The sequence below is a fragment of the Syzygium oleosum genome, unplaced genomic scaffold (assembly GCF_021117445.2).
Source record: "Syzygium oleosum isolate NSW1041296 unplaced genomic scaffold, Sole_v2.1 Sole_v2.06, whole genome shotgun sequence".
NCBI classification, from domain to species: Eukaryota; Viridiplantae; Streptophyta; class Magnoliopsida; order Myrtales; family Myrtaceae; genus Syzygium; species Syzygium oleosum.
Window position 1 is genome coordinate 11,890,389 of NW_026607490.1, and position 25,801 is coordinate 11,916,189.

Sequence of the window (25,801 nt, forward strand, 5' to 3'; positions counted from 1 at the left end):
ATATTAAAACAGAATTCCAGGCGTCACGTCGGTCTCTCGGTCAACAAATCTGGCTCCCGAGCCTTTTGAGTCCTGTAAAATATCATTTAAGGGGGACCCAAATCGACTGCTTTTTACATGTACAGTGGACAAGGAACCAATCCTTTGTAACTTGCATGAGATTCCCGAACTACCTGGGTAACTTGCATGTCCGGTATACCACCAAGACAGGACCATCAATGAAAAAAAGGAGCATCTCCAGGAAGACAACCTGTTCAAGGACTATAGACGCTGCAACTCGGAATCGGGTGTGTCATATTGAGGCCGTGAGACCAGTTCGATGCAGAATCTCATCACAACGATCGTCGAGAAAATAACACTCGAGCGATCGTATCTGAGCAGAGCTTGATTTTGCAAGGCAGTCCACAATACAGAGTTTTGGGACGGAAAGTAGGAGCAACTTCATTAGCATCGATTGTACCACTGCCACCCAACACAACCCATGACCCAAATTGTCAAAGGATGGTGTAAAACCCAAAATATTCTGTGCCGCCCCCACATGAAAACGTTCAGAGAGATCACACAATGTCGCAACCTAGAATAATGCAAATGCCGTTTGACTTTGGAGGATGTCCACCGACATGCCCGGGTCCATGCGAGAAAACCTAGGTGCAATGTTAACCAGGGCATGCGCCCCCATTCAACTTCCTGTCAGATGCATACAAAAAAAAAAATACACAAAGCTTTGACAAACAACAACAATGGAGGCCCCACCAAAACCTGATGCATCTGAGTCAAAAAAGCAGAAAACATTGTAGCAGAACAACGCATCTTTCAAGCTCCTAACTACTTAATAAATTTTTCCTTTCTGGAAAGGTGCTAAAAGTGTCAAAATCTTCAGCCAGAGTATGAATATGGTCAGTTGACTTGATCACACATCTTGGGTTATCAATCATGTTCTCTGCTGACCCGAAAAACTGGATAATATAATAGGAAACATCCAAGATCCATGACCCTTTTGATGGCTTAAGATAAGGTGAGGTCTGACAACATTAGAGAGCCACCAAATTAAGGCACTTTGTCACTTGACTTATAAATACTTTTGCTGACATATGTACTTCTAAGTGGAGCTCAGCCAGGTCCATGTTCTTCCCCAGAATTCAAATTTTAAATTGGTTCTTGCTAACATACATGATTGAGGTGAAATGAGACAAAACAGATTGACAAAAGATAACTCAACACTAGTGTGCAGTATTCAAAAAGTAATGGTCAAGCCCAAGAGGTTCTGAATTAATATTCTCTACATGACATAAGCTTTTTGTACTGCAACAGATCACTCTAAACCTAACCAAAATCACTTAGTCAAGGTGTGACAATTGAGATCACAGAGCAACAAGTAACTCATGAACCTAACCGCAAATGGGAAGATTAAAGTCATACTCCCATCCGGAGTATACATTCCGATACATAATTTGAGTAAAAAAGATCCCTTTACGAGTCTTTTGCAGCAGCAGCAGCTTGATAAACTCTCCATTTGGTGAACATCCCAATTATACACACGAGCAATCGTAACCTGCCAAAAATTAATTCACCTGTCAAAGGCTGTTTCCCCCAGACAAAGAGCAAATCCCAAGGGCCACCAGCCCAATTGCCATAATAAACTAAAGCATGTGGTCCTAAGAAAAGGTTAGAATTTTTCAAGTGCACACAAGTGCAACATTGACCTTAATCTAGGTTGCCACAAATTAACATGACTTTCCAATAGCCTCACACAAATCATAAAAATCACAGCACAGTAGTTTGAGATTAAGAGCCCTACCCAAAACTGATGTAGTAAACGGCCTGCAAAGCAACATGGACCTCCATTTTGCACATAATTCTGACTTACCTGTGTGATTGTTACTTGGTCCCTTAAGAATTGTAGATCAGCAACAAGAGCTTCTCAACTTGCTTTAGCACTCTCTAAGTTCTTTCATAGAAGAGTTGAAGGCCTGCAACACGAACTTATGCAATAAATCAGATACTTGACATCATTATTGGAGAGAAAGGTACATTGATTAAACTCGAGTACGACCAGTTTATATGAATACTCTAACAGATAAATTTGCTGCCAGCCATAAACATACTGAATCAGCATTTTAAATGTCAGATGCCATCACAGACTTCAAAATCAGCCAGGAGTGCCTGTATCCAGATTACAGAGCCATAAAAACCATTCAGTTTGGTGCGTGTATATTTTGCTTGGCAGAGTTTTAAAGGCCTTAGGTTTTTAAAGCCCACTCTGGCATCTCACTCAGTTCACTTTCTTGACCTTCAGAGTTCACACATCACAGCGACTAGCTAAATGTTACTGGTGATATTTTAGGTGTCCAAGTAAAAAATCACCTCTCAATCGTTGAGATCAATATCAGCTCTTAGAATCGATAACCTAGATTAAGGACATTGCTTTAAGATGTGCATTTGCCAAGGAGAATTATGCTAGCGCATAATAAAGCAAGAATTATGCTAGCGTGTCCTCTACCTGCTACCTTAAGTCAAAACGATAGCAAATTGATTAGATTGGAGACTTTCAAGGAGTACAAAGATATTTGACATGCAAAGTTCTTTGCATAATAAGATTGTGAGAAAATTTCATTTGACATCACAGAAAGAAGATAATTGATGCAGGGTTCTATTACAGTTCAATAGAACTAGGATAAAATGAGAGAACTGCTGATTCCAAAAAAATAATATGTTGACATGATAAATGAGTTTACATAACAAAAAGCCTCAACAGTCAACAGCATGAGAAAATCTGTCAGATACTTAGATACCTCAGCTCAAACACATGCACAAAAGGCGTTCAGCTTGCATTCAATCATACCCCAGCTCCCAGGTGACTGTTCTATCATATGGTACTAAAAACACACGTGCTCATTGCACAAGCATCCGACATAATAACATGCTCAATCACAGCAATATAAAAGCCTCCATCTGGGTGCCCAAAGAAAATCTAGTATACCCTTATTAAGATATCTGAACATAGACTGGCAGGATGGAAAGGCAAATGTCGAAAAATGGGAGAATAGACTTAGCCTTCTGGGATTCAGTCATTGAGCTATCTGAGCATAGACTTGCAGCCAATACGAAACAGTAAAAACAAAGCAAAGAAAATAACTTCCGAATTAGATACATCTCAACCTTTTCTCGGTCACCTTTTTCCATGATACTATTACGCAAGCCCTAAACTAGAATGACAAACAAAACAATACCATGTTTTTGTACTCTCGTGATTCCTCAAAGCACAGAGAAAGGATCCATAGAAGTAATTCCCATTATAGAACCCAAGTGCAAACACGTCCTCTTCATCATAATTTAGCAATTGAAAAACTCTAATGCATGACTTGTCAAATGGGAGACAATATCATTGTTTTCAATACCAAAACCATAGATGAGCATTAGATGATCAAGAAGATGTGATATAGTATAGGTGAATAAGAGTTTTACTAACTACTCATAAAAAAGTTTACTCTACCATACACCAGATTCAGATATCATTTCGTACTCAAAGGTATCATATGAAGATGGAACACCTAACCAGCACGTTCCTCTTACCTCTGCTTGAGACATTTTCCTAACATGGGGAGCATAAACTAGACTCACTAGTTAGGTGCATCAACACTTTTTCGATAAATGACGAAACAAGCCTTTTAGACCTAAAGTCTTGTTTTTATGCTAATTATTTGTGAACATCTTGATCTAACTTGGTCTTGACTAGCTATCAAGAAGAAGAACCTGTATCAAACCCCACTAGATGTCAAGAAGTAACAGAAGGAGCAACAGTCATGTGGTAACTGCAATCCATCTTCAAAATTTAAAACCTCGCAGTTTCAGCACAAACTTGTCCAACAATTCAGCGCATCTCAATCAAATTATTAAAAGGGAAGCTTGTTCTAAAAAAAGCAGATAACCACCACTTTCCAATCAACTTGTGAAAGAATACAAAAAATTCCCCCAAAATCTAGTTTACATAATCAGAAGTACGAGTGGATGAATAAAGCAGTATGACAAGCCTTTCCACAGTGTTTAGGACAAGAGAGGAAGACCAGAAGAGTGCATGCAACATCCAAGACATGTCTATGTTTACATTCTGCTCGACCATTTTGTTGGGAAGTTCCAGGACCAGAACAATGAATGATGATATCTTGAGAAAATTATGTTTTCATCATGGCAACAAAATCACGATAGGTATGACTAAGTTCAGACCAATTTTTTCATTAGGTAAAGTTAGGTATAACAAGACTGATTGTCAACAAAAATTAAAATAGTGAGAACAGTGGGGATTGGAGATAGTCCTAAAATATCGAAGAAAAGAAAATCAGATCAAAGGAAGCATGAGAGACAAATTCACCAAGATTCCAACTTACAAACCAAACAATCAAAATGTTTATTGCCAACAAAACCTAGATGACAACTTGAAATCAAAGAACTTAATATAGATGCAGAAGCATGATCTAATTGAGAATGCCAAGTTTCAATGACACCGTGGCTACAAAACTAGCAAAAGAGTTCCAGATATTTAAGGTAACAAGCTCAAAAGTGTCCAACTCTATGGCTCGTCCCAATTGTCTGTCCCGTCCGTGGATCCTGCACATGACAATCATTAGAAGAGAAGTGACTATCAAAACCGAGTTCACACAATTGTCTTACAGAAATCAAATTTAGTGAGAGTTTGGGAACCAAAAAGGAGTTAATAAGGGTAATGTAGATGTTGAAAAGTTTCCTGTATGACTGACTCTCATTTGTGAGTTATTGGCTATTCAAATTTGTGAGTAGTAGGTAGACATAGAGTGAAGGATTTAAATTGACGCACGTTAGAATCTGAAGTCATGTGATCGTGGATGAGCTAGAAGTACCAGATTCTCGAAGAATGGTACAAAGATCCTCTAAGAATAGAGTGACGAAAATCCCTTTGGAGAAGCATCTATGGTAGGATCAGTGGCGAACAAACTTGTATATGGACCTCGGTTTCGGGGTCGATTGTCTGGCCGTGTAAGTTACTTACGTCGTAGTCGGTAGCAATTGGATGCCATATGACCATGTCGGTGACAATGCTTTACAAAATTGGTTGCACAATGAGGAAGAAGTGGAAGTAGCAAGCACCGCATCAGTAGGTGTAGATATTTATATGGTATCGCTTTGCACCTTTAAAGTAGCCAGTCGAGTCTCATCGGTCAATAATTCCGAGACAACTGTCTCAAGACGAGGAAAAGGATCTCTATGCAAAAGTGAAGCTCGCACAGGTTGAAACTCATCATTCAAGGCTATCAAAAATTGCATAACACGCATACGATCACGGTACTCAGCAAATTTGCAAGCATCAGTAGCCACATCCCGTCGTGGTTCAAATAAGGCTAATTGATCCCAGATGGCAGGCATAGAAGATAAAAAATCATTGATGGACTGACCAATCTCCTTACGCATATGTTGTAGCTTCTCTAGCAGTTGATACTGATGGGCAATATCCGAAGTGGAATAATGGCTTGTAAGCAGATCCCAAACTTACTTTACTGTATCGAATCGATCAAATTGAAGTCAAATAGATGGAATCGAAGTGTTTCGAAATCATGTTAGAAACTGATGATTCTTGCTATCCCATTCATCCAAGCGTTCAACAAATAAGCTTAGCAGGCTCTCAAATATCACTGGTAATATAACGCCAAAGCCGGCGTCCTCACAAAAAACCGGATATTTCTTGAGCCCATAAAATATAATTTGATCCATTCAAAATGATATGAATAGGTAAGGGAGCTTGCAATTGATCCATGATATGCAATTTACCAATTGAAACCAGCATATAATGGATGAAGAATGTGAAGAATGTGAAGAACTGATTGGAAACGATGACGTAGCAGGGGACGTGGTCAACGCCGATCAATGGTCAATGGATGTAGGATGACATGGCCACTGACAGGGCAGATGACATGGCAGCGGAAGTGGCAGATGATGCCACTACACATGGCTGATGGATGGCACGTGACGATGACGTCACTATGCACTGTTGGTGCTTGGGACATGATGATGACATCACTCAACATGGCTAGCACATCTGGTCACATGAGCAACACATGGGCACGTGAGGCAGTGGATCATAGCGAGGTTTCCAATATCTAACTCGTTGGAGGACGATGACCCCGAAGATGGTGTTTATTTTATGAAACAAGCAACCGAAAAGTGTCAAAATAGCACTCAAGAGCAACAAGCTTGGTGGATCCGAGACAAGGCGGTAAGTGTGGCGACGTCCGGCGTCTGTTCACGACCAAATTTCAAAATTTGGCTCATCTAAGGGTGGTGTTCGCTTTCAAAACAAGCGGCGGAAGGGTGTTGAAACAACAACCAAAGGCTAAGCACCTAGTGAAGAACAACTACGGACTTGGCGGAGGAATGCGGCTGGCGTTGCTACGATCACCGTGGTACAGACTTGTCGAACGCTTCCTCAGATAACAAGAAGGGCTCTAATACCATGTTAAGATTTATGGTAAAACAGAGAGAAAATGTAATGTTGTGTATAAATCACATATGAAGAATACTCGGCCCTGTATAGAGGGCGTGAATGCAATTAGACTTAATTACAATTAACCTAATCCTAAATAGTATAATCTCTAACAGGAACCTTCAAACAATGACCCGCCACTCGACCTCCAAACTAAAGCCGGAAGCACAACTACATACGCCTATAATCAATAAAGCCCTAGACCTCCACGACGTGCCTCTGATTTATGAGCAGCTGCATCATCATCATCCAGATCAAACCAACAGAGCGAAACACGACAACCCCACTCTAAGATCCCTAAGTTGAGCTAGGAGTTTCATCTCTACCAACTAGCATTTGCCCAAGCTTGCAAGCAAGCACCATACCAATTGCAAGCAAGCACTCTAAGACTGGGAAAAAAATCCAAAATTTAAGCTCCTCTCCTCCACCAGCATCTCTGCTGCTTATTCAGGATAGTTTCCCACAGAGCTTTCACACAGTGACCCGCCACAACTACACAACTACGCACGCCTCCAAGCGATAAAGCCCTAGACCTCCCCGAACCGGGCCAAGCGCGTAACGGCATTCAATTTCAACCAAATCAAAGCATTGAACACTCAGCTCGCGAAGCTCGGACGAGCTAGACATTGGAATGCCGGCGGCGAACGAACAAACCGAAAAAGACACGAAGCAATAAGAATGTGATTCGTGAGTACCGCCGCTGTTGCAGGTGAGCGGGAGCAGGGTCGACGTCGGAGGCCTGACCGAGCGCCGCTAAGTCCGAACATCTCCCCGGAACCGAGCGCCCGCCATTCCTCTCCTCGCCGTCGCGACCTCGCCTGGACCCGCCGACGGCGACGCCATTGTCGCTCTCTCTCGCACCTCCCCGAGCAAAGGGCTTGTGCAGAGAGACGAAGGGAGGAGGGGTGTGCGTATTGGGAGCTGAAACGACGTCGTGCGGGGTGGTTCTGGAGTCGCCTTGAGTCCGACGGTCACGACGTCGTTCTGGAGGATCTCTTCCGATTCAGGCCGGGCCTTGCGGACCGGGGCTAGCCGGTCTAAAAAAGTGGCCCGTTTAGGCCCGAGTCTCCGGGACGTGACCAGATCGGAGTCATACCTGGGCTTTGGGTTGGTCCGGCCCAGATCCTTTTAACCCAAGCCCATTCTCTTTTGAGCACTATTTTTCACTAGAAAAATGGACAACCTTTTCGAGAATGATTAGGTGATCTCAAATATTACCTTTCATAAATCCTTATTTTTTTTTTTCAAATCTTCCATTTAAAAAGACATGATCATCATCACTCGTGAAATTGCTTCTCAATGTGTAGAATTTGCTCGAATTTAGGCGTTATTGCTTTTTGCCGGACGGCTCGAGAAAGCGACTTTTTTGGTCGCCTGACATGGACTTAGCGGGCGCCTGAAATTGCGCCCATAGCATGCTACGTTGAGATCGTACGGCAAGCTTTCTTTGATTTTGCTCCTGCTCGGGTTTCCAATCACCTCACTGCTTGCCTCTTTTAGCTAAAAGGGAAGGTGATAAAAGCAATCTAAGCTCACAAGTTTCACGGTCCCATCAAGAATTTAAACATATGTAGCAAACTAGGGTTTTCTACCTAATCACCTGATTCAATTTCACATGGCCAAAGTCCAATAATTCACAACCACCGTGCATGCATCGAGCAAAGAATCCATCATAGGATAATAAAATAAAACTTTCTTAAATCAATCAGCTATCCAAATAAATGGGGGCAAGCACATTAGGCTGGCCTAACACGCACCCACTTAGGTAAGGAGCCTCTCAATTTCAATCACACTTCATTCCATGTACCATGCTTTTTTCCCATCCATAAAGATGATAGGTGTCTAATCTATCTATATACGACTTGCTTCACACTTTTTAATATATGAGCTATACTTATATTTTATGTAAGTAATTAGGCAATGTAGATAGATGTGACTAATCCGAATTAGTATAGTAATACCAGTTTAAAAAAAGCAATTTATTTGACACACCGTGAAAACCGACCGCTTAAAATAAGTGGGTCGACCAAATAGAATATCTATCGTGTCACTTTATGAATCATCTCGGTTAATTAATCTAAGTATGTCCAACGTAATCTACAGAATTTCATGTGATGAGTCTTCAAAAGATTCAACGAAAACCTTGTTAGATTTAGTTACACATTGTTGCTCGACCATGCCACATTGACTATCTAGTGTGAATGCTTGATACATATATTCAATCTTAGTATTGAAAGTCAAGTAGAGATTCAGGAAAATCTTAGTCAAATCTATCTCTCTCTCTCTATATATATACATAGACACACACAAGCACAAACATAGAGGGAACATGCAATATGCTTGATGTAATTATCCATAGTGGCCCCGCCCTTTTCGGGTGAAAATGACACTGCCACTAGTTCCTTGCCGGAGGCACGGATTCATTGTACACGAAAAAGTGAACAGTTGATCTCATGCCGAGTGCATTTATTGAAGTGGACAAATTGTAGGTGAGAAAGGAACATTAGGGTTTTTCTCTCCTAGGTTCGCCAAAAGAGGTGACCCATAAATATAGTTTTTCTAGGAATATTTCTCAGCTCCCCCGTATTTTTTCCTTCCTCTTCTGATGACCATTCTCATGCATGCATGAAGTTCGAACACATGAAGATCGTATCGAAATCGGTATCTGATTAACTTGATTGTTCTAATGAGCACCGGAGAGAGCTATATATAAAGCTTACGTTACGACACCCGACTATCTACATTAAATATTGTCATCATTCGCACCTTTCATCGTTCAAACATCGGCAATCACTAGTTTCTAACAGTGATGTCAACCAAAGACGCCACAGTAGTACTCTAACCGTTGCCCGGTGATATGATTCAATCATTTCTTGCATTGTTTCATGAGTGCTCGTCATAGAAAGATCGGCTGTTCTTGTTTAGTCTTGAGCTTTTTTAGGAAAAAATCGTTTACTTTGACATGGGGTCAACTTTGCGTAAAGTAAAATAATATCAATAAACTAGGACAAAGAATATATAACAATATTTCCATAGAACGTCGCATGTTATTGTCTCTATCCATGATACTTCGAGCGACAGAAAATGACCAATCGGTCCTAAACATGCGAATTTGGTCCTAAACTTTTTGATTTTTGTAATTCAGTCTTAGCCCTTTGCGCTAAATTCCAATGTAGTCTTATCGGCCAATTTTCGCAGGAAATCACTGACGTGACGGTCCAGTCATTGTCGGCCGTCTTACATGATTTTTGGCGAAATTTGCCCGGAAGAGCTACATTGAAATTTCACATAAATGTTTAGAACTAAATTGACAAAAATCGAAAAATTTATGACCGAATTCACATCCGTCCAATAGACTTGCGATTGGTCGGACAATTTCCCATTTCGAGTACATAAACAATGCACCCACTTGACCAGTGGGGAAAAAGGAAAACCCCATCGAACAACAGCATGGAACGAAACAAAGAGAATTTCGGTGGTTTCAATTTTATATATCAAGTGGTGAAAAAAATAAACATATTTATTTGGCTTGCCATCTAAGAGACCCTTTTTTTCTCTTTTTTCTTATCTAATTTTACGTACTCGATTTCAAAGGGACAAAGCTTCGGGCCCTCCATGTGGGAGCATTTTCTTTTCTTTCTCTTGTGATGTTTTAATGCATGTGCTTTTTCTTTGCTTTTCCTATGTTTCTGTGGTTATATCTCACATCATCACATGTTGCGCACCACGCACAAAAGGGAAGAGATTCTAATCTTGCATGGCAAAAAAAAAAAAAGGTATGTTTGCAACTTATTTTTGTTAGGGTTTTTCGCGACAATGGCTCGTGTTGAGCAATGATTTTTTCAGCTTGTATGGCTGCTGCTATGATGCTCGAAGAATGGTTTCCCCCCCATCTAGGGAATCTACTCGTCGTCTATGTCTCTTTTCAACTCGTCTGATCATCAGCAACGATGGATTTGTGTTCCCTTTCTTTCTTTTTTGCACTCTCTATTTGCAAAGGATAGCGTGAAGAGGTAGAAATGGAAGCGGGACGAGTTTAGATCGATATGTATTGTGACTATGCTTGAGCTCAATGAGTAATGTGCAATTGTAACCGATCAAAGTGCGATTTTAAAAGATAGGTAGCTCCGGTTTAATCCTGCAATCCAAAACTTGTAGGATTTCAACGACTTAGTTCCAATTCCGAACAGTGAGTTCTTGACTCTCTATAGGGTTCGGTCAAGTCGAGAAGCCCGACCTTTTTAGCACTGACAACAAGATCGAGAGAGATCGAGAGAGAGAAGCAATCTATGAAATTAAACAAAGAAGGTCTACTAAATATGTTGACCCGGCACATTGTATAAGAGTTGGGACTGTCGATGCATTCGATATCGAGGGGTGATGATCAAAGAGTGGGTTATTTCTGGAAAATTAAAGCGTGTACCTTTCTTTGCACACACGGTTTTATCCGTCTTCGATTTGAAAATTGTAACTACCCACTGTCTCACCAACCATCATATTAAGAGCAGATAACGCCAGTTATGGAAAAAAAAATTAAATTATAAAACTGTAATTGCTCTTGACTATTTACATTCTCGGACCCAAGCCAACTATATTTCCAACAAACCCAGCCATTTAAAGAAGAGATAGATCATGATCTAAAAATTTGAACTCTTAATGGATTCTATATACCTCCATGGCTTACCCATGTACCTCAAAAGATGAGATGAAAGTTAATGAAATTAATGTTAGGGTCAAAACAAGAAAGCAAAACTTAGAATCAACAATTAAATATATATCAACTCCAATCTCTCTTTCATTTAGCCCCCCGAGAGCTCGAGAAGCGATCGAGCAAAGTACAAACAGAGGAGGGAGGGAGGGAGGAGGAGGAGGACTACGAGGAAGATGGCACTCCACATGTTTTGGTCTATCCACAAGCACGTGAATTTGTTCCTTTTCATTATTATCGTTTTCCTTTTTCCCACCCAAAAGAGAAAAGGGTCAAAAAAAAAAATTTATAAATTTTTGTAGATGTGGACAGGTAAAGAAAGGTGGCCTGAGAATCTGCGGCGAGGACAAAGGAATTTCATCTTTGTCGAGAAAAGGCGAGGAAAAACCTCCAAAAGCAGAGAAAATAGGAATATAGGGTCGAGAAAAAGGCACGAAATGAGAAAACCCACATGGGTGGGTGCCTTTGCATGTGTGGACAAATCGAAATAAATGCTGACCATGTGCTTTTTCTCCCGTGTACAAAAACATGTCCAGGCCGAATTATAGCCCAAAATCAACGCCCCCCCTCCCTTCAATTATTATCTCGACCGACGGACGGACCCATGTAAAGTGACCGTAGAGGAATGAGCACTATTCTTGGATGAATTTGATTGATGATCGCAAAAATACTTGGCAGATTTAGTGATGATTTGAATCGCCCTTTTGGTCGGTTTATGAAGCAATGAAACTGAAATTACAATTTGGTAATGAGATCACGAGATGTGTTGAAGTCCAGGGACTATAGGTGAAGTTTATCGTGAAATATTTAATTTATTCGCCTATGTCATGCACAGATAGGAATTTGATTTAATGTGTCACAAGCCGAGAAATTCTGGGCCGCGGAATAGCCCGTGTGGCGTCTGGTGAACTGAGAATATCAGACCAGCATTCCTTCTATAGTTTTTCTTAAGAACAGTACGCCGAACAGCGGAATCGTATTGAATCGTACCACGTCCAGTTTAGTTTGGACGTCCGGTCCTTCGAGCGAGACACTTCAAACACTTTTGACACAACAACTAATTTCGGCATTCCATGGTCTCGTCAGGAAAGCGGTATCGGCTCCTGACCAATTTGTGTACGGGAGGCCAACCCCACCTACAGAGCTCTTCGGAATTATAATCATTCTATCCTAGAACTCCTAGCACAAATGCTATAATGCCACTCATACGAACCAATGGTATCATCACTTCCACATCACTCCCTTTTCCACCCCAATGCCACAAAGCTCCACTCACAAAAGTATTAGAATACAGGAGAATCCAATCTGTATCACGAGGCTACTAGATAAATATGGTCATAGTGTAGTATAGAATAAGAATCATTCCTGGGTACATCAGCTACTATTCGGCGAGCACATAGTATCTTGCTCCGAACGAACCGATAAGAATCGTTAAATCTGGGACGCGACACACACGTCGCGGGGCGAAGAATGCTCGGAACACTGAAACGGGACGACTCTCGGGGAGATCGGGACGCGCGGCCCATCAAATCGCTTCGAACGGAATTATTAAATCCTCCGAAGAACGCTCGGGATACGCAAAGTTTCTCGGCGCACGGTACATCTTGACGGTTAATGCCAGCGGGTTTGCCCCCCTTCGGTCCCAATCGATCCAATAGCGACGAGAATTGACCCGGCCCCCGGGGGCAAACGTGTGCTCCAATTAATTGAGCATGGGGGACGGACAGCGAGAGGTCGGAACAAAGGGGGGCTGCCCGGTCCAACCCCCCCCCCCTCCGACGCCTCTCTTTCGCTCTCGATCTTTCTCGAATGCCATTTAATCAAAAAAAAAAATTTCAATTAAACGAGCAGATAATTACGCGTGAACGGTGCCTTTTTTTTAGTGGACACGCACCAAATATTCTTTACATAGAAAAAAAAAGCTTTGGTGAAAGTAAGTAATTAGCGGAGGGGTGCTTGGTGCTTGGTGCTTGGATACGCGCGATTCGAGTGTTTCAGTGGGGGAAGGCGAGGCGCGACGATGGAAGAGGATGGGGAATGATTGCGATGGAGTCGGGGAATATCTTGAGGGACTACTTGACCCGACATTTTTGTGGGAACCGGATTTTGATTGCTCGGTGGGGTCCCCTCCCCCGTTGCAATCATCAAAGGCCAATGATATTATACCTCCTCCTCCCTTCTTTTTTTCTTTTTTCAATTAATTTATTTATTCATTATACTTTTCTGTCAATTCTCTTGGCACTGAGGTTGATTCCATCACAGAGCAAAAGTTGGCTTTTTTATTTTATTTTTATAATGTCACGAAAAATCTTAAATTGATATACTTGCGATAAATTCACCTCAAACTAATTTTTTTATCAACAGAAATCCAAAACCTATACATTTGTGACAAATTCATCCTCCGTTAAATTTGATTAATACCGCGAAAAACCACAAACTGGTAAAACCTGTCACATCCATCAACTGTCACGTGTCATCCAACTTAGAAATTTGACGGTAAAATTTAACGGAAACTAGTAAAGGGTAAAATTGTTACATGTATACTAATTTTGTGGGGATTTTGTGGTTAAAAAATTAATTTGGAGTAAAATTATCACAGATATACCAATTTGGAATTTTGCATGATATCAACCTTTCTCTTTTGTCAATCGATTCTAACTTCTCTTTTGCACTTTTGGAGGGAAACCCACTTCTTCTTTGGGTACTACTCCCTTGTGTTGGTGATTTTTACATGTGCTTTGCTTGCTACATGCTCTGGTAGTGGTACTACCTTTGTCTTTTGGTTCATATTCACCGGTGACCATTCCCCTCGGGCAAATTCCTTTGGCATTATTCACCGATTTGGGATTTGTATCACCAATAGGCGTTACCCATTTCTAACATAGACTCGTGTGAACCGATAGAGCACTGACCATACTCGAGCCTCTAAAGCTGAAGTGGGCCTTTGGGAAATTAGCAAGGGATCTTCGCTAAACCAATCAAATGTCGACAATTACAAAAATCAGCGCTTGATAAAAGATGGAACTCGTCTGATGACTATAACTAAAATGCTATGAAAGATTTGATTAGGTCGATAAATTGAATGATGGGGTAAGTAAGCAGGCAATAACTTAATCCACTAAATAAAAAAAAGTAATGAGATAATTCAAGACGATTCTTACATTGAGTGGTACAATTTTTTTTGTAATGGTTTTCGATTCCTTACAATCTCTCTGGCAAGAGAAATTGAAGTTGAAATTTTTTCTCAAAGTCATTGAATAAGCACTTGACGAAACTGCAACACATTACCCTTTAATCAAATTAATTATTTTGCAACTAACACGTTTGACTTACCTGATCAGTTAAATCAAAACTGGATAGGATTCCTAGGTATTGTGATTTGCATAAAACAAAACAAACAAAATCAATCGTTTCCAAAACTCAATTTCAAAATCAAATTCGAGTCGCTACAAACCTGTCCAATCTCAATTACCTCGACTCAACTCCCGATCGATTTGATATAAGATTACTACGTTGAGCCACAATCAATTTGTTTATTAATGTCGAAAAAAAATTAATGATCCTGCAAAACATAAAAGCTGCTAGGAGGGAGATAAAAATCTAAAATACCACTGGAAAAAAAGAAATTAGAGAGAGAAAAAATAACCCAAAGCATGTATATTCACAATATCATATAGAAGATAGAAACAATTCAAGGCGAAAGATTGCTTCACAAAATGGAAGTTGTCCCGAGCGATCGGCCGACCGGTGGCTCGGCCGGAGTCACTGGCTCGGCGGCGGCGCGGCAGGAGAGTCGGAGCTCGTGCCGGCGCCGGTGGAGGCGACGCCGGAGAGGAGCCGAGCGAGCTCGCTCATAGCCCTGACCTGCATCTCCAGAGCCTCGATGTAGTCGGTGGCTTCCTCGAGTATCACCGGCAACGGCTCCTTCCGGCAGCCGGGGACCAGCCGGCCGAGGACCCTCACCTTCCTCTGCACGGCCGGCATCCCCTTCCCCCTCAGCCTCGACACGCTCACCCTCGGCTTCCTCGACCTGCCGGCCGCCGCAGCCGCCACCGCAGCCGCGGGCCTCTTCCGCTTCCTGAACTTGCTGATCCTGATCCGGCCCGCCAGGATGGCCCGGCTCCACCGCGACCTCCCCTTGGCCGACGCCGCCAGGGCCCTGTCCGCCGCCTCGCGGACGGCCCTCCCGCCGCCGCCGCCGCCCCCTCCTCCTCCCCCTCCGCCGCCGGCGCCGCGCCGGGATTGCGCCAGGGCCTGGAGGAGGCTGGAGGAGAAGATCTGCTGCTGGGCATGGGACTTCCACTTGGAGGACTGGCTCCGGCCCTTGGACTGAGCCTGGGCTTGAGCCTGAGCCTTCTTCTTCCTCCTCCTCGTCTTAGCCTCCCGCGAGCGGTCGCCGCCGCCGGCCGTAGCGGGGCTGCTCGTCGGGATCGGGTTCGGCGAGATCAGGGATGACGACATCGTATCGTTCTTGGGTGGTTTCTCGATCCGATTTGGCTCCTCGATTCAAACACGGAAAAGGGTACCCCAAGAATCTCAGAATTCCGCAGCTTTTTGACGGATGCGAGCTGCTGCTGCTTATCTCTAGAGAGAGAAAGGCAGAGAGAGGGAATCCGAACAGGGGGGAACCCGGAAGGAATTCAGCGATTCAGTGACGTGGGTGGATCAAGAAAACGATCAGACACGAAGGTGGTGAGGCGATCGGCGAGAATTCTCGCTCGTGGCTGGGATGGGTCGATGCATCTGCAGGCTTTCTCTGATGACGAACGAACAGGGGACGCGAGAGAAAGGAGATAAAGATGGCGGAATGCTCTTAGAGAGAGAAAGAGAGAGAGAGAGAGAGAGAGAGAAGGTATCAAGAAAGAGCACGCGTCGTTTTGCCGTTCACACATTTTATATTGCTCCGCTCGATCATTTCGCGGCCCCCCCCTCCCTCTCTTTTGTGTGTGTGTGTGTGTGTGCTTGCTTTGGGTCTATGATTATGCGATTTGCCTTCTCGTTTTTTTCTTATTGGTTTTTTTCTTAGGTTTTCTTGTCTTTTGAGGCTTTTCTTGAGCAGCGATTTTTTACATGGGGGGGGAGGGGGGGGCGCCAATGACATGCATCGGACCGGCGGTTGATGTGGCGCGCATTTATGGGCTCGGGTGTAATTTAGAAATTGACGCGCCTCTTCCCCCCTTTCTCTCTCCCTCCTCCTCCTTCGTCCATAGCCATCTCGAGCCCAATGTTTTCATCGTTAACGATGAAAACATTTTTCGTCGACAAGCGATATGAATAATTATTTTTAAATTAAATGCACGATTAATCTCTCACCGAAACTGTATTTCTAAATCTATTTATTTAAGTAAAATCGCTTATTTATCTCATTTGGGATTTCCTCCTCGCTTCCTTTCTTTCCACCGCACCCACCAATTTTTTTTTTAATAGATGACCGCCCACTTTCTTTTCTTTCCCTTTCTCGCTATTGAATTTCCTAAATTGCCCTTACTTTCTCCATCTTATGCCTGCTTATTATACATAAATACTAATTTTCTTTCCATGCATAACACGCCCGTATATATTATCCATATACATAAGCCAAAATAATATTTTGTCTCGCTTTTAAATTATCTAAATTGCCGTTCATTTATTTCTCTTATATCCACTCATTTCATAAATGACCACTCTCTGTTATGCGCTTTCACCCGATAAAACGTTAGAAACCCTTTTGTTTTTTATAAAAGAAATGCGCAACCACAATTCACAATGCTTTTATTTCTATATTACAAATATCAGGAAGTAGATTTTCTCTGAAAATAAAATTAAAAGTATTTTTTTGTTCTAATATTATGTTCAACTTCCAATTTTGTTTTTCAGCTTTTTGAGTTGGTGGGACATGAAAACTTTGAGGTGCAAACATCCAAATAGTTGCTATCATTAGCAATTGGGGTTTGGTTCATCGATGATGAATGCGCTCACTACACATGATTTGCCGGCTCATGTGAAATAAATGAACTCACATAGTTCATTAGTAACAAATTATTTTCCCAAAGAAGAGCTATTTTTGGGTTCTCCTCACACTCTCTTTGTTTATTAATTCTCACTTCACATGAATCGTCTGATTATGTAGATCCACACATGATCTAATGCCAGATCCACATGATCTAATTGCTTACGTGGAGCGGGCTTGCCAAGCCCTCAGTTTGGCTTCTCATCCTCAGCTTTTCTTCGTAGTAAATCTCAAAGCCCCACTAGCTTCGATCAACATTTATCCGCCACGAGAACTTTTGTATTTATTTCTTTTTGGATGTCACGTGATATTTCAAGTCAATTTTCACGCATAAAATTAAATTCTATGTATCATATATGGTGAAAAGGAAGACTATTCATACAGATATAGGCCAAGGGGGCTTTGTAAGGAATTATATCTGATTCTCTTGCTTCCACTCTCTACAATGTTATACTGGATATGTCGAAATCTTGAGACCTAAAAGTTTCTTCGAAGTATGTTCCAATTTGCTTAGTTAAATTTGTCGACACCTTATCATCACATCAACACAGGTAACCTAAAAGAAAACTCGAGGAAAGAAAGCACCAAAAGAAAAATGCCACATCGAATTTATCGATCGCCTACTAATTAATATATCCCAAAGAACGTCTTTGAGAATGCAAAGTTTACAAATTTTAGGACTTAGTTACACCATTTAAAAGCTTTCTAAGATTTAATTACACTTATAATATGAGTTTTAGGAAGTCCGACGGATTTGATCCAAAAGCAAAAACGGGCTCATGTACTTCAACATGTGAGATACAAGTTCCCACTTTTTCCCTATGTACTTGAAGTTGTGAGATACAAGTTCCCACTTTTTCCGTTTATCCTTACGGGACGATTCTCATGCCATTCAAGGGCTGAATTAAGGGCTAATTGACACACAGTCATTTGAGTCTAAACCTATTGAAAAAAATACATATACACTCAATCACCCTCTAATAAAAAATATATTTTTTTAAAACTAAAAATCAAACCCAAGAAAATGGTTTTTTGGGGTCTACATTTCTCAATAAGAGGTTCACCCCCATAAGCACTCTCCGTTGAATCTGGGATTGTAATTGATGTAATGACAATTCATACATTTCAATATGGTTGATAATCCGTCAAAATTCTGTTGCTCCTGAAATATATTTTTTGCGCTCAATGGACCTGACGAAGATAGGATAATATAATTTGATTAAGAATACAACAAAAAAAGAGAGGATAAATTAAAAATATTCCCCAAAATTTGTGGTGTTGGCTTCCACCACCACTACCCTCGAGTGGCGGTCGGTGGGTCCTCTTTTGTTGTCATACCTAGCAATGATTGGTTCTGCTGGTGATGATCCCCCAAAAAGAAAAAAATAACAATAATTAAACAAAGCAGAATTGCATGTGGTGTGTTGGCTTTATAGGCTCTTGATTGAAATTCCTTGGGATTTTCTATTGCCAATCGAGGGACCCTAATGCCCCACATCCTCGGCACCCGTCCTAATGTTACATGATAAGAGAGAAAAAACAAACAATAGTTATATCATAATGATCAATAGAAAAAGCTTAAGCCGAATTATATGATCTCTCACATGAATTCATGGACATGTTTTTGTGGCTCTAGGACTCACATGAACCTTGCTTGGTTTGCTCCAGCTGGCTCCCGATAATGATCTTGTAGAAAACTATATGGTCATCACAATTAAATAAAGATCGTTCATTAACTAATTTGAAAGGAAAAAAAAAGTTCATGGATTGCTATTGCTTTGACGGTATTGCATGTGTTAGACAATAAACACGGGGAAGATCAAAACCTAGGGTTTTTTTTCTTTTTGTGGAGGCTGGTGAGATGTGGTTAAATGATTTGTACTCATTAAACAGGAGTAATCTTGAATCAAGAGCACTAAATCTTTGCTTCGAAGTACAAAAAAGCGACATTAATATATATAAAAGATATTAACCCACATGGAGCGCACCACAAAAATGTGCCTCTCAAGAAGTCCCTCGAATGCTGTAATGATGATGGGTTTGATTCGATTAGATCTAAGGTGTGACTTATCATCCTAAACCTAACTCGTTTTAGGAAGAGGTTAGGAGAGTGTCTGGACCAATGCTTTTTCTAGTTCTTCATAGGCATTATTGTGTACTGGTTTTCTAGGGAAGCTTGCCTCCCTTGGGTTCGACACAATGAAACATTTCCCACCAAAACGGAGGAGGGGCATTGAAAAATTGCATATGGGAGCAAAATATTGTGTGGTGCAAGTGGCAACATTGGTGATTTTATTTCTCTTTTCATAATTCGGGAGTACGGGCATAGAGATCCAATATTGTGGAAATTCATGAATTATCCCGTAAGCCCACGAACCGTGTTAGAGAGGTTGACGTGGATCCCTCGATTTATTCTTTTGTGGAGGTGGATACAAATTTTCCTTGCAAGCATCCACACCGCCGTATGTAACGGTCACTTAACGGCGTTAGCGCCACATGGGCGATTTCCGCTCATGTACTTAACAGAAGCTCTGGATTGAGTGTAGTTCGAAAAGTTCGAGTACTCAATTGAACAACTAGAAAAATTTAAGTATTTGAGTGCATACTGACGGTGTCATTAATAAAAAAACGAGAGAGATGATTAGAGACATCTCAACAGCCACCAAGCAGACTAATCTTTTAAGGTTGGTATATTTAAAAAGACGAAACAATTTCTCCTTTTCGATTGGGCGAGTAAGGTGGTCAAAAAAATTCAAATTTTACATGATAACTTCCATTCAAATAAGGCAGTCCAAGAATGAAATTCCAATAACATCTCTCAAGGAGTCTCAACTCTAAGCCAAACTGAAACCGTACCAGCCAAATCCGGAAACCGTCACGGACCGCTGGAAGGTGACATGGTGCGAATCTCAATTCACATGTTCGTGGGATTCATCAAGAAAGTACTTCAATAATTGCGGCTATCTATCTTATGTCAGCAGAATGAACGAGGGATATATGAACATGTTGGTCTCGAGAATTCGATGGGATGCATGGATCGCCCTTGAACGGCATGAACATCGTCCATAGTTTGAAGGTAAGAAAGCTGCTAAGAATTATGGCCTGCGTGTAAAACGATTTTCATTATCGGTACGGCAAAAGGGTTACCAGCAACGTTTGACGCGAAGGAAAAGGAGGAGGAAAGAAAGAAAAAGGAGAGAGAGAGGCAACTTTTGCAGTTCGAGCCTAGCCCAACTCCCTGCATTCATGCCCTGAACTTTTTCCCTCAAGCAGACCTGTTCGTTGGTTTACGTGCCTGAAAATCTTTTGTTCAATGGGAAGAGGTTTCTGCATGTGCAAGGTCGTGTCATATAAGTCTAATTTTCCAAAATATCAAAGACCAATTAACCATCTTGGTTTACAAAGTGAAGATGACATGGTATGCATGGACCGGTTCTCTTATTAGATTTATGTTGTTTTTTTATACGTCACTTGTTAAATCTGTTTTGTAAAACGATCTAAGTACCGCTAGTATTACTCTTTAAAGCAAACCCGGTATTGTGAGCTTGTTATGGGTTAAGGGGTCTCCTTACCCATAGCTCTTATTTTCTGATTAGTGTGAATCATCGCGTGGCGCGAATTCAACGTTTGTAAAAGAAAGAGATAAATAGATCACCCCTCAGCTCGTTGCGCCCATCCTTCCTTGCCTAACTATTCTAAGACACGACACTGTATTACAGCTTTCGGATCTGATGGACTTCAAGTGAGATTCGCGTAATCGAAAGGCTTATATTTACCTCCTTAATCAGAAATATACTAGCATCGCTTCTGAATAAAATATGGTCTAGGAATTATCTGCTCTAGGTAACTAAGCGGTTTTAACAAGACTTTGCTTGAGACTCCCGCCGGTTCGACTCCTTCACTTACCCATCTCTGCCCCCACTCGCCAACCACTTCGTTAGTGACTTCAGTTACACTTTTAGATGCGCACTCATCACTTTTTCAATACGCTTTTCAGCAAGTTGCAGAAACAAGCCTATCATATCTAACTGTCGTACCCTGGTACCCTAGTAAAGGAAAACGTTTCTTTTTTAACAAAGCAGGAAAGCATCAAAGATCACCAAAGATTGATGTGGTAGATAGATTATTGGAGCTTCTTTTGGGGTTTGGGATCGTGCCTTCCAGATACCACCCACCACCATGTAATTTGTCTCGATGCATCTAGTATCGTTCTAGACTCAGCATAGCTGTTAAATTGAAGTGCCCACTCATGAATCAGAATATTAAATTTATGAGTCAAGAATCGAATCGAGTTGTGAGATACAGATGAAATATCTGAAATTAGTATGCTGGATCATATATATTTATAAATGATTTTGTTAATGGGGCACTCATTACGATTGCGTTCTATTATAAATCAACGGATCTTTATATGTCGTTTCATTTATCGTTTCATTATAGAGTGCAAATTTTTTGCTTTCAATAATCTTGAAACTAACAAAATATAGCCCACATCATAAAATATGATAAAAGTCAGTACATTTCATAGGTAAAGATACAAAAATCAAATCGACATATATGTATCGCACCGTATATTAATAAGAGAATCAATAGACTCGCTTGGGATTTAGGAGATCAGTTATTCGTTCGATTGATTTGTATCGATTAGATCATAAATCAAATCGAATCACATGATACGAATCTAGAATCGACCGATTTTAATAACCATGACACCGATGGATCTCCAGGAAAAAAAAAAAAAACTCCCCCTCTTGCTTCCCTTGCTTAATCAGCTTTAGGAATTATTAAACTGCTTCGTGTCGTGTGATTGTTGACTGCTTTCAAAACCTTGTGTTTTGTTCCATTGGTGCCGGATCTTTTCTGATGACCACCCCCTTGATTTCTTATAAATCTTTCCTGTGATCATATATTTGCAACAATGTCGAGCCATCGGTGGCTGCTAAAGAAAAAAAGAAGAAGAAAAAAAACCCCATGTGGCTGGAGAGAAAGAGATGGAATAGACGCAGATGTTACGGATGATGGAGAATCAACGGTACCTAGCGGATCGGATTAGTTGAGCAGTCTAATTAAGAAAAAGATAGGGCATTCGGCCCCAGATATGTAGGGTTCTTTCTCGATGGGGATTGGCTACTAGTACTCTATGATATAGATACACGATTGCGTACGTACGTGAATATGGACAGGGGAAATCATTGTAGAAGTACGCCTTCACCGCTCTGATGAAAACCGCGCCGGTCACGTCGGTATCTTGAGGTCGAATGTCGTCTCTGGAAGAGAAAAAAGTCGTCGATCGGTGATTAACTCGAAGTTCGACTTTCTTATCGGTCTAGGACGGGGAAAGAAGGTGACCCCCACTTATGCACACAACATGATTTCGTCAGAGCATCTCTCGAGTTTGAACCCGTTTCCGAACTCGAATCAAAGTATGTGAAATTCGATTTGTATTGGGTGGGATGTGGCGTTGGAATTTGTTTCCTAATTCTATTGGGTTAAATTTCGTCGAATGAAAACGGAAATATGCGTAATTGAAGTGAGCAAGGAATCTACGGCTTCATGGGCTTTCCTTTTCATATATGTACTACATGAAGCTGGTGGCCCATAAACCTGCTCCGACCTGCCCGTTTGACGATACTGTTCCGAGGTCCAAGGTCTCGAGGCTTCGCAAGTGAAAGAACTCTGGAAAAAGGATCCAAACCCACCATTGGCAAAACTCGTTGAGGAACTCATGAACTCTCCTCCGTCAGTTTCTTGCTACTTATTTCGACCTGTGGATCCTATTTCAATGGGGAACTTGATGAGCCGATCTGCCTCCACGTCTTGCTTTGGATTCGGCAGCATATATCTTCACATGTTCAGATAGAAAGCACTAGTTACCTCCATTCACTCGAAGAGCATCTAAGATCAAACAAGAAAAAGGACCAGTTTGAAGTCTAAACACGACTTCATTATTGATTTGCAACCCCACCGGGCCACACAATATATACTGAAAACTCGTAATCATGCTAGCTGATAGAAAAGAAGAGTCGCTAAGTAGTTTCTTCTCCTACATAACAGCGCACAAGAATTTGCCGAAACTGACAGACCAATTCCTAGAGCTCTATGTTTAGTTATTTGTAACATATAGTGAGAGCACATGGCATGGCAGATGAGAACTAGCCCTTAATGCAGATCATAGATGTCATGCATTGGATGCCTTAAACAATGAACAACCCTCCTATATATGTTTGGCATTGGATTGATACCTGAACCCAGCTGAGACAAGTTCAAAACTGGCTTGAGTTCTGATGGAAACTGGCTATACCTCCGTGTTTCCGAGGTCAGGTGTCTATGTGTATACACATGGAGCCCCATAAGGTCCTGGTCAAGAATCAAAACATAGAACAAATTACCGATGATATGCATCTCATTACCCTTGGGGCCAGGTCACAGTACACACAAGATAGGTTTATGACCGATGGCTTTATTCAATTGCGAAAAGCATGCCGAACTGATTAATCAGTTCAATTCAAAGCTGTACCAATGTTCCCATGACACATCCATATCAAACACGTGTTTGGATCATCTTTACAGAAGAGCGGCAATGGGATCGACCCTACAGTTTTCACCATCATAGCACAATAAGCATAGAAACCTACACCTTAAGTCGGTAAAGGGCCATAAGACATGCTTCGAGAGTCAGCACTGAAGAAGAAAAACACTGACATTGCAAGTATCCATAGCAGAAGGCTAAAAAAGAAAAGATGGATGTTCAGGGAAGCGAGTTCGCCAGAGTAAGTTCTCTTTCCGGGTGGATTATGAAGCCCATCCACTTGATTCGCAATTGCTCTTTCTAAAAGCTTCACTGACTGCCGGTTCACATCGAGCGACTTTAAGACCTGTGCTCGAGTTGCTGTGAGAAGATTTGCTGAAACTTTTGCATCAAGAAAACCAATCTTGGAATTGCCTGGCTTATTGGAATCACAGGTCTCCAACAGAAAACTCCCATCATCACCTGTGATCTCCGACGAGCAGCTGAGATCAGGTGAAACTGAACCCACGGAAGGTGAAGGGTCAAATGCTTGCATGACGATCTGCAAACAGGGTGGCAATAAACCGGTGAAATAATGTCGGGCAATCTCTGGATCATCCAGTATCATGTGGCGAGGAATAGCAGATAAAGTTAAAAGCGAGTGGAAGCAACTGAATACTGGGAACAAATTATTAGGATTCCCAAATTCGCAAAGCGAGAATGAGGAACTACGGCGAATTAACCACCAAGGAACGTTTCAAGCATAGCCAACTTAAGACCAGTTCATGAGCCTGCATAATGCAATTGACTCGGATGACACAAAGAAATGACGGCATCCTAAATCTATCTAATCAATTCTGAAGTTCACACAATCAAAGCATCACATTCTGCATCCGCATTCTTTGAGCAATCACGCGCATCGAGTCATCGAATCAAGCATTTCATTAGGGGAATGAGCATAAGATTTTATAACTAGATGCTGCTCTTAAAAACTCCACGATCAAGCAAGTCTTTGCGAATCCAGATTGCCATCCGACCTTCACCTTCTCTGTCATGAAACAGTAGACACAAAATCGCAAATCCGACAGCAGCATTAATTGCACAACGGCACAATTTCAATTTGACTACATCGCATTAACATCAAATGGTTTCCCTAGGCAGAGGTATCGCGACACAATCATATCCGCGATCGACACTGATTACGGCTAAAAGCGCGAAAAGATGACCATAAGCTCAGGCACACGTCTCTGCATCCGCATTTTTGCAACAGAAAAACCGCCGCCGCGGCTACGTTCACGCAGATCATCCGAATCAGCTCAAAACGATTCACCTATTCCGGCCAAAATCTCCGAGAAGAAGCAGAATCGTTACCTCGGCGGTCTCGTCATCGCGATTGACGTCCGAGATTTCGGAGACGGAGGACAGATCGATCGACTTCCTCGACGTTCCCTCGCCGCCCGAGGCCTTCTTCGGCACCTGAAAAAGAGGTCGGAGAACAAGCCGAGGCGTTCCGCAAGCGCGCGAGCACGAACGCGAGGTCAAGTTCGAACCCGACGGAACACCGGCGACGGCGACGACGATGACGACGACGGCTCGTGCGCGAGGAAAGGAAGGAAGACGGGAGGGGGAATCGCTTACCTGCGCAGGTTTCTTCGGCGGAGCTTCGGCGGGCTTCGGTCTGCGATTGAGAGACGGGGAGCGCGAGATCGAGCTCTCCTTCAATGGCGTCTTCTGCTCTCTCATCTCTCTCTCTTCTCTCTCTCTTGAGTGCGAGGGTGGCGCGAAACTCGAGTCTATATATACTGAGGGATCGAGAATTGTAAATTAAGAGGAACGGAGAAAAAAAATTAATATCTAATATTTGCAATATTAGTAATTCTTTTAATTTTTTTTCGCTCGATATTCAAAATACATCCCTGTTTGAATATGCCCTGGTTGTTACCATCTTTTTTTTGCATTGAAAAATGTAATTTGCGATTTTCCGTCGTGAGTTTTGTAGCTTTTTTTTTTTTTAGTTGAATGTTATTAAGATGAGCGGACGCGAATCTTGTCTCTCCATTTTCCGCTTTTCTTTCTTGATTTCTT

General features: G+C 41.7%; 2 protein-coding genes and 1 long non-coding RNA gene across 4 annotated transcripts; all 3 read right to left on the reverse strand.

Annotated features, from left to right (window-relative positions):
- Nucleotides 1–1,199: 1,199 nt before the first annotated feature.
- LOC115692006 (uncharacterized) lies at nt 1,200–7,433 on the reverse strand. Its single transcript, XR_008816818.1, has 2 exons — nt 7,207–7,433; nt 1,200–5,528 (listed from the first exon to the last, which is right to left on the reverse strand). It is a non-coding gene; the product is annotated as an uncharacterized LOC115692006 (long non-coding RNA).
- Nucleotides 7,434–14,810: 7,377 nt separating this feature from the next.
- LOC115692017 (transcription factor bHLH148-like) lies at nt 14,811–16,075 on the reverse strand. Its single transcript, XM_056312807.1, has one exon. The coding sequence runs from the start codon at nt 15,678–15,680 to the stop codon at nt 14,982–14,984; it is 699 nt and encodes a 232-aa protein (XP_056168782.1). The 5' UTR covers nt 15,681–16,075; the 3' UTR covers nt 14,811–14,981.
- A 7,509-nt stretch (nt 16,076–23,584) lies between these two features.
- LOC115691978 (uncharacterized) lies at nt 23,585–25,475 on the reverse strand. Of its 2 annotated transcripts, XM_030618729.2 has the most exons (3): nt 25,355–25,475; nt 25,088–25,192; nt 23,585–24,278 (listed from the first exon to the last, which is right to left on the reverse strand). In XM_030618729.2, the coding sequence occupies exons 1-3, from the start codon at nt 25,457–25,459 to the stop codon at nt 23,847–23,849; spliced, it is 642 nt and encodes a 213-aa protein (XP_030474589.1). In that variant the 5' UTR covers nt 25,460–25,475; the 3' UTR covers nt 23,585–23,846. The 2 variants fall into 2 exon arrangements, with proteins under 2 accessions (XP_030474589.1, XP_056168620.1); XM_056312645.1 differs by lacking the exon at nt 25,088–25,192 and having other exon boundaries at nt 25,355–25,463.
- Between the last annotated feature and the right edge of the window lie 326 nt (nt 25,476–25,801).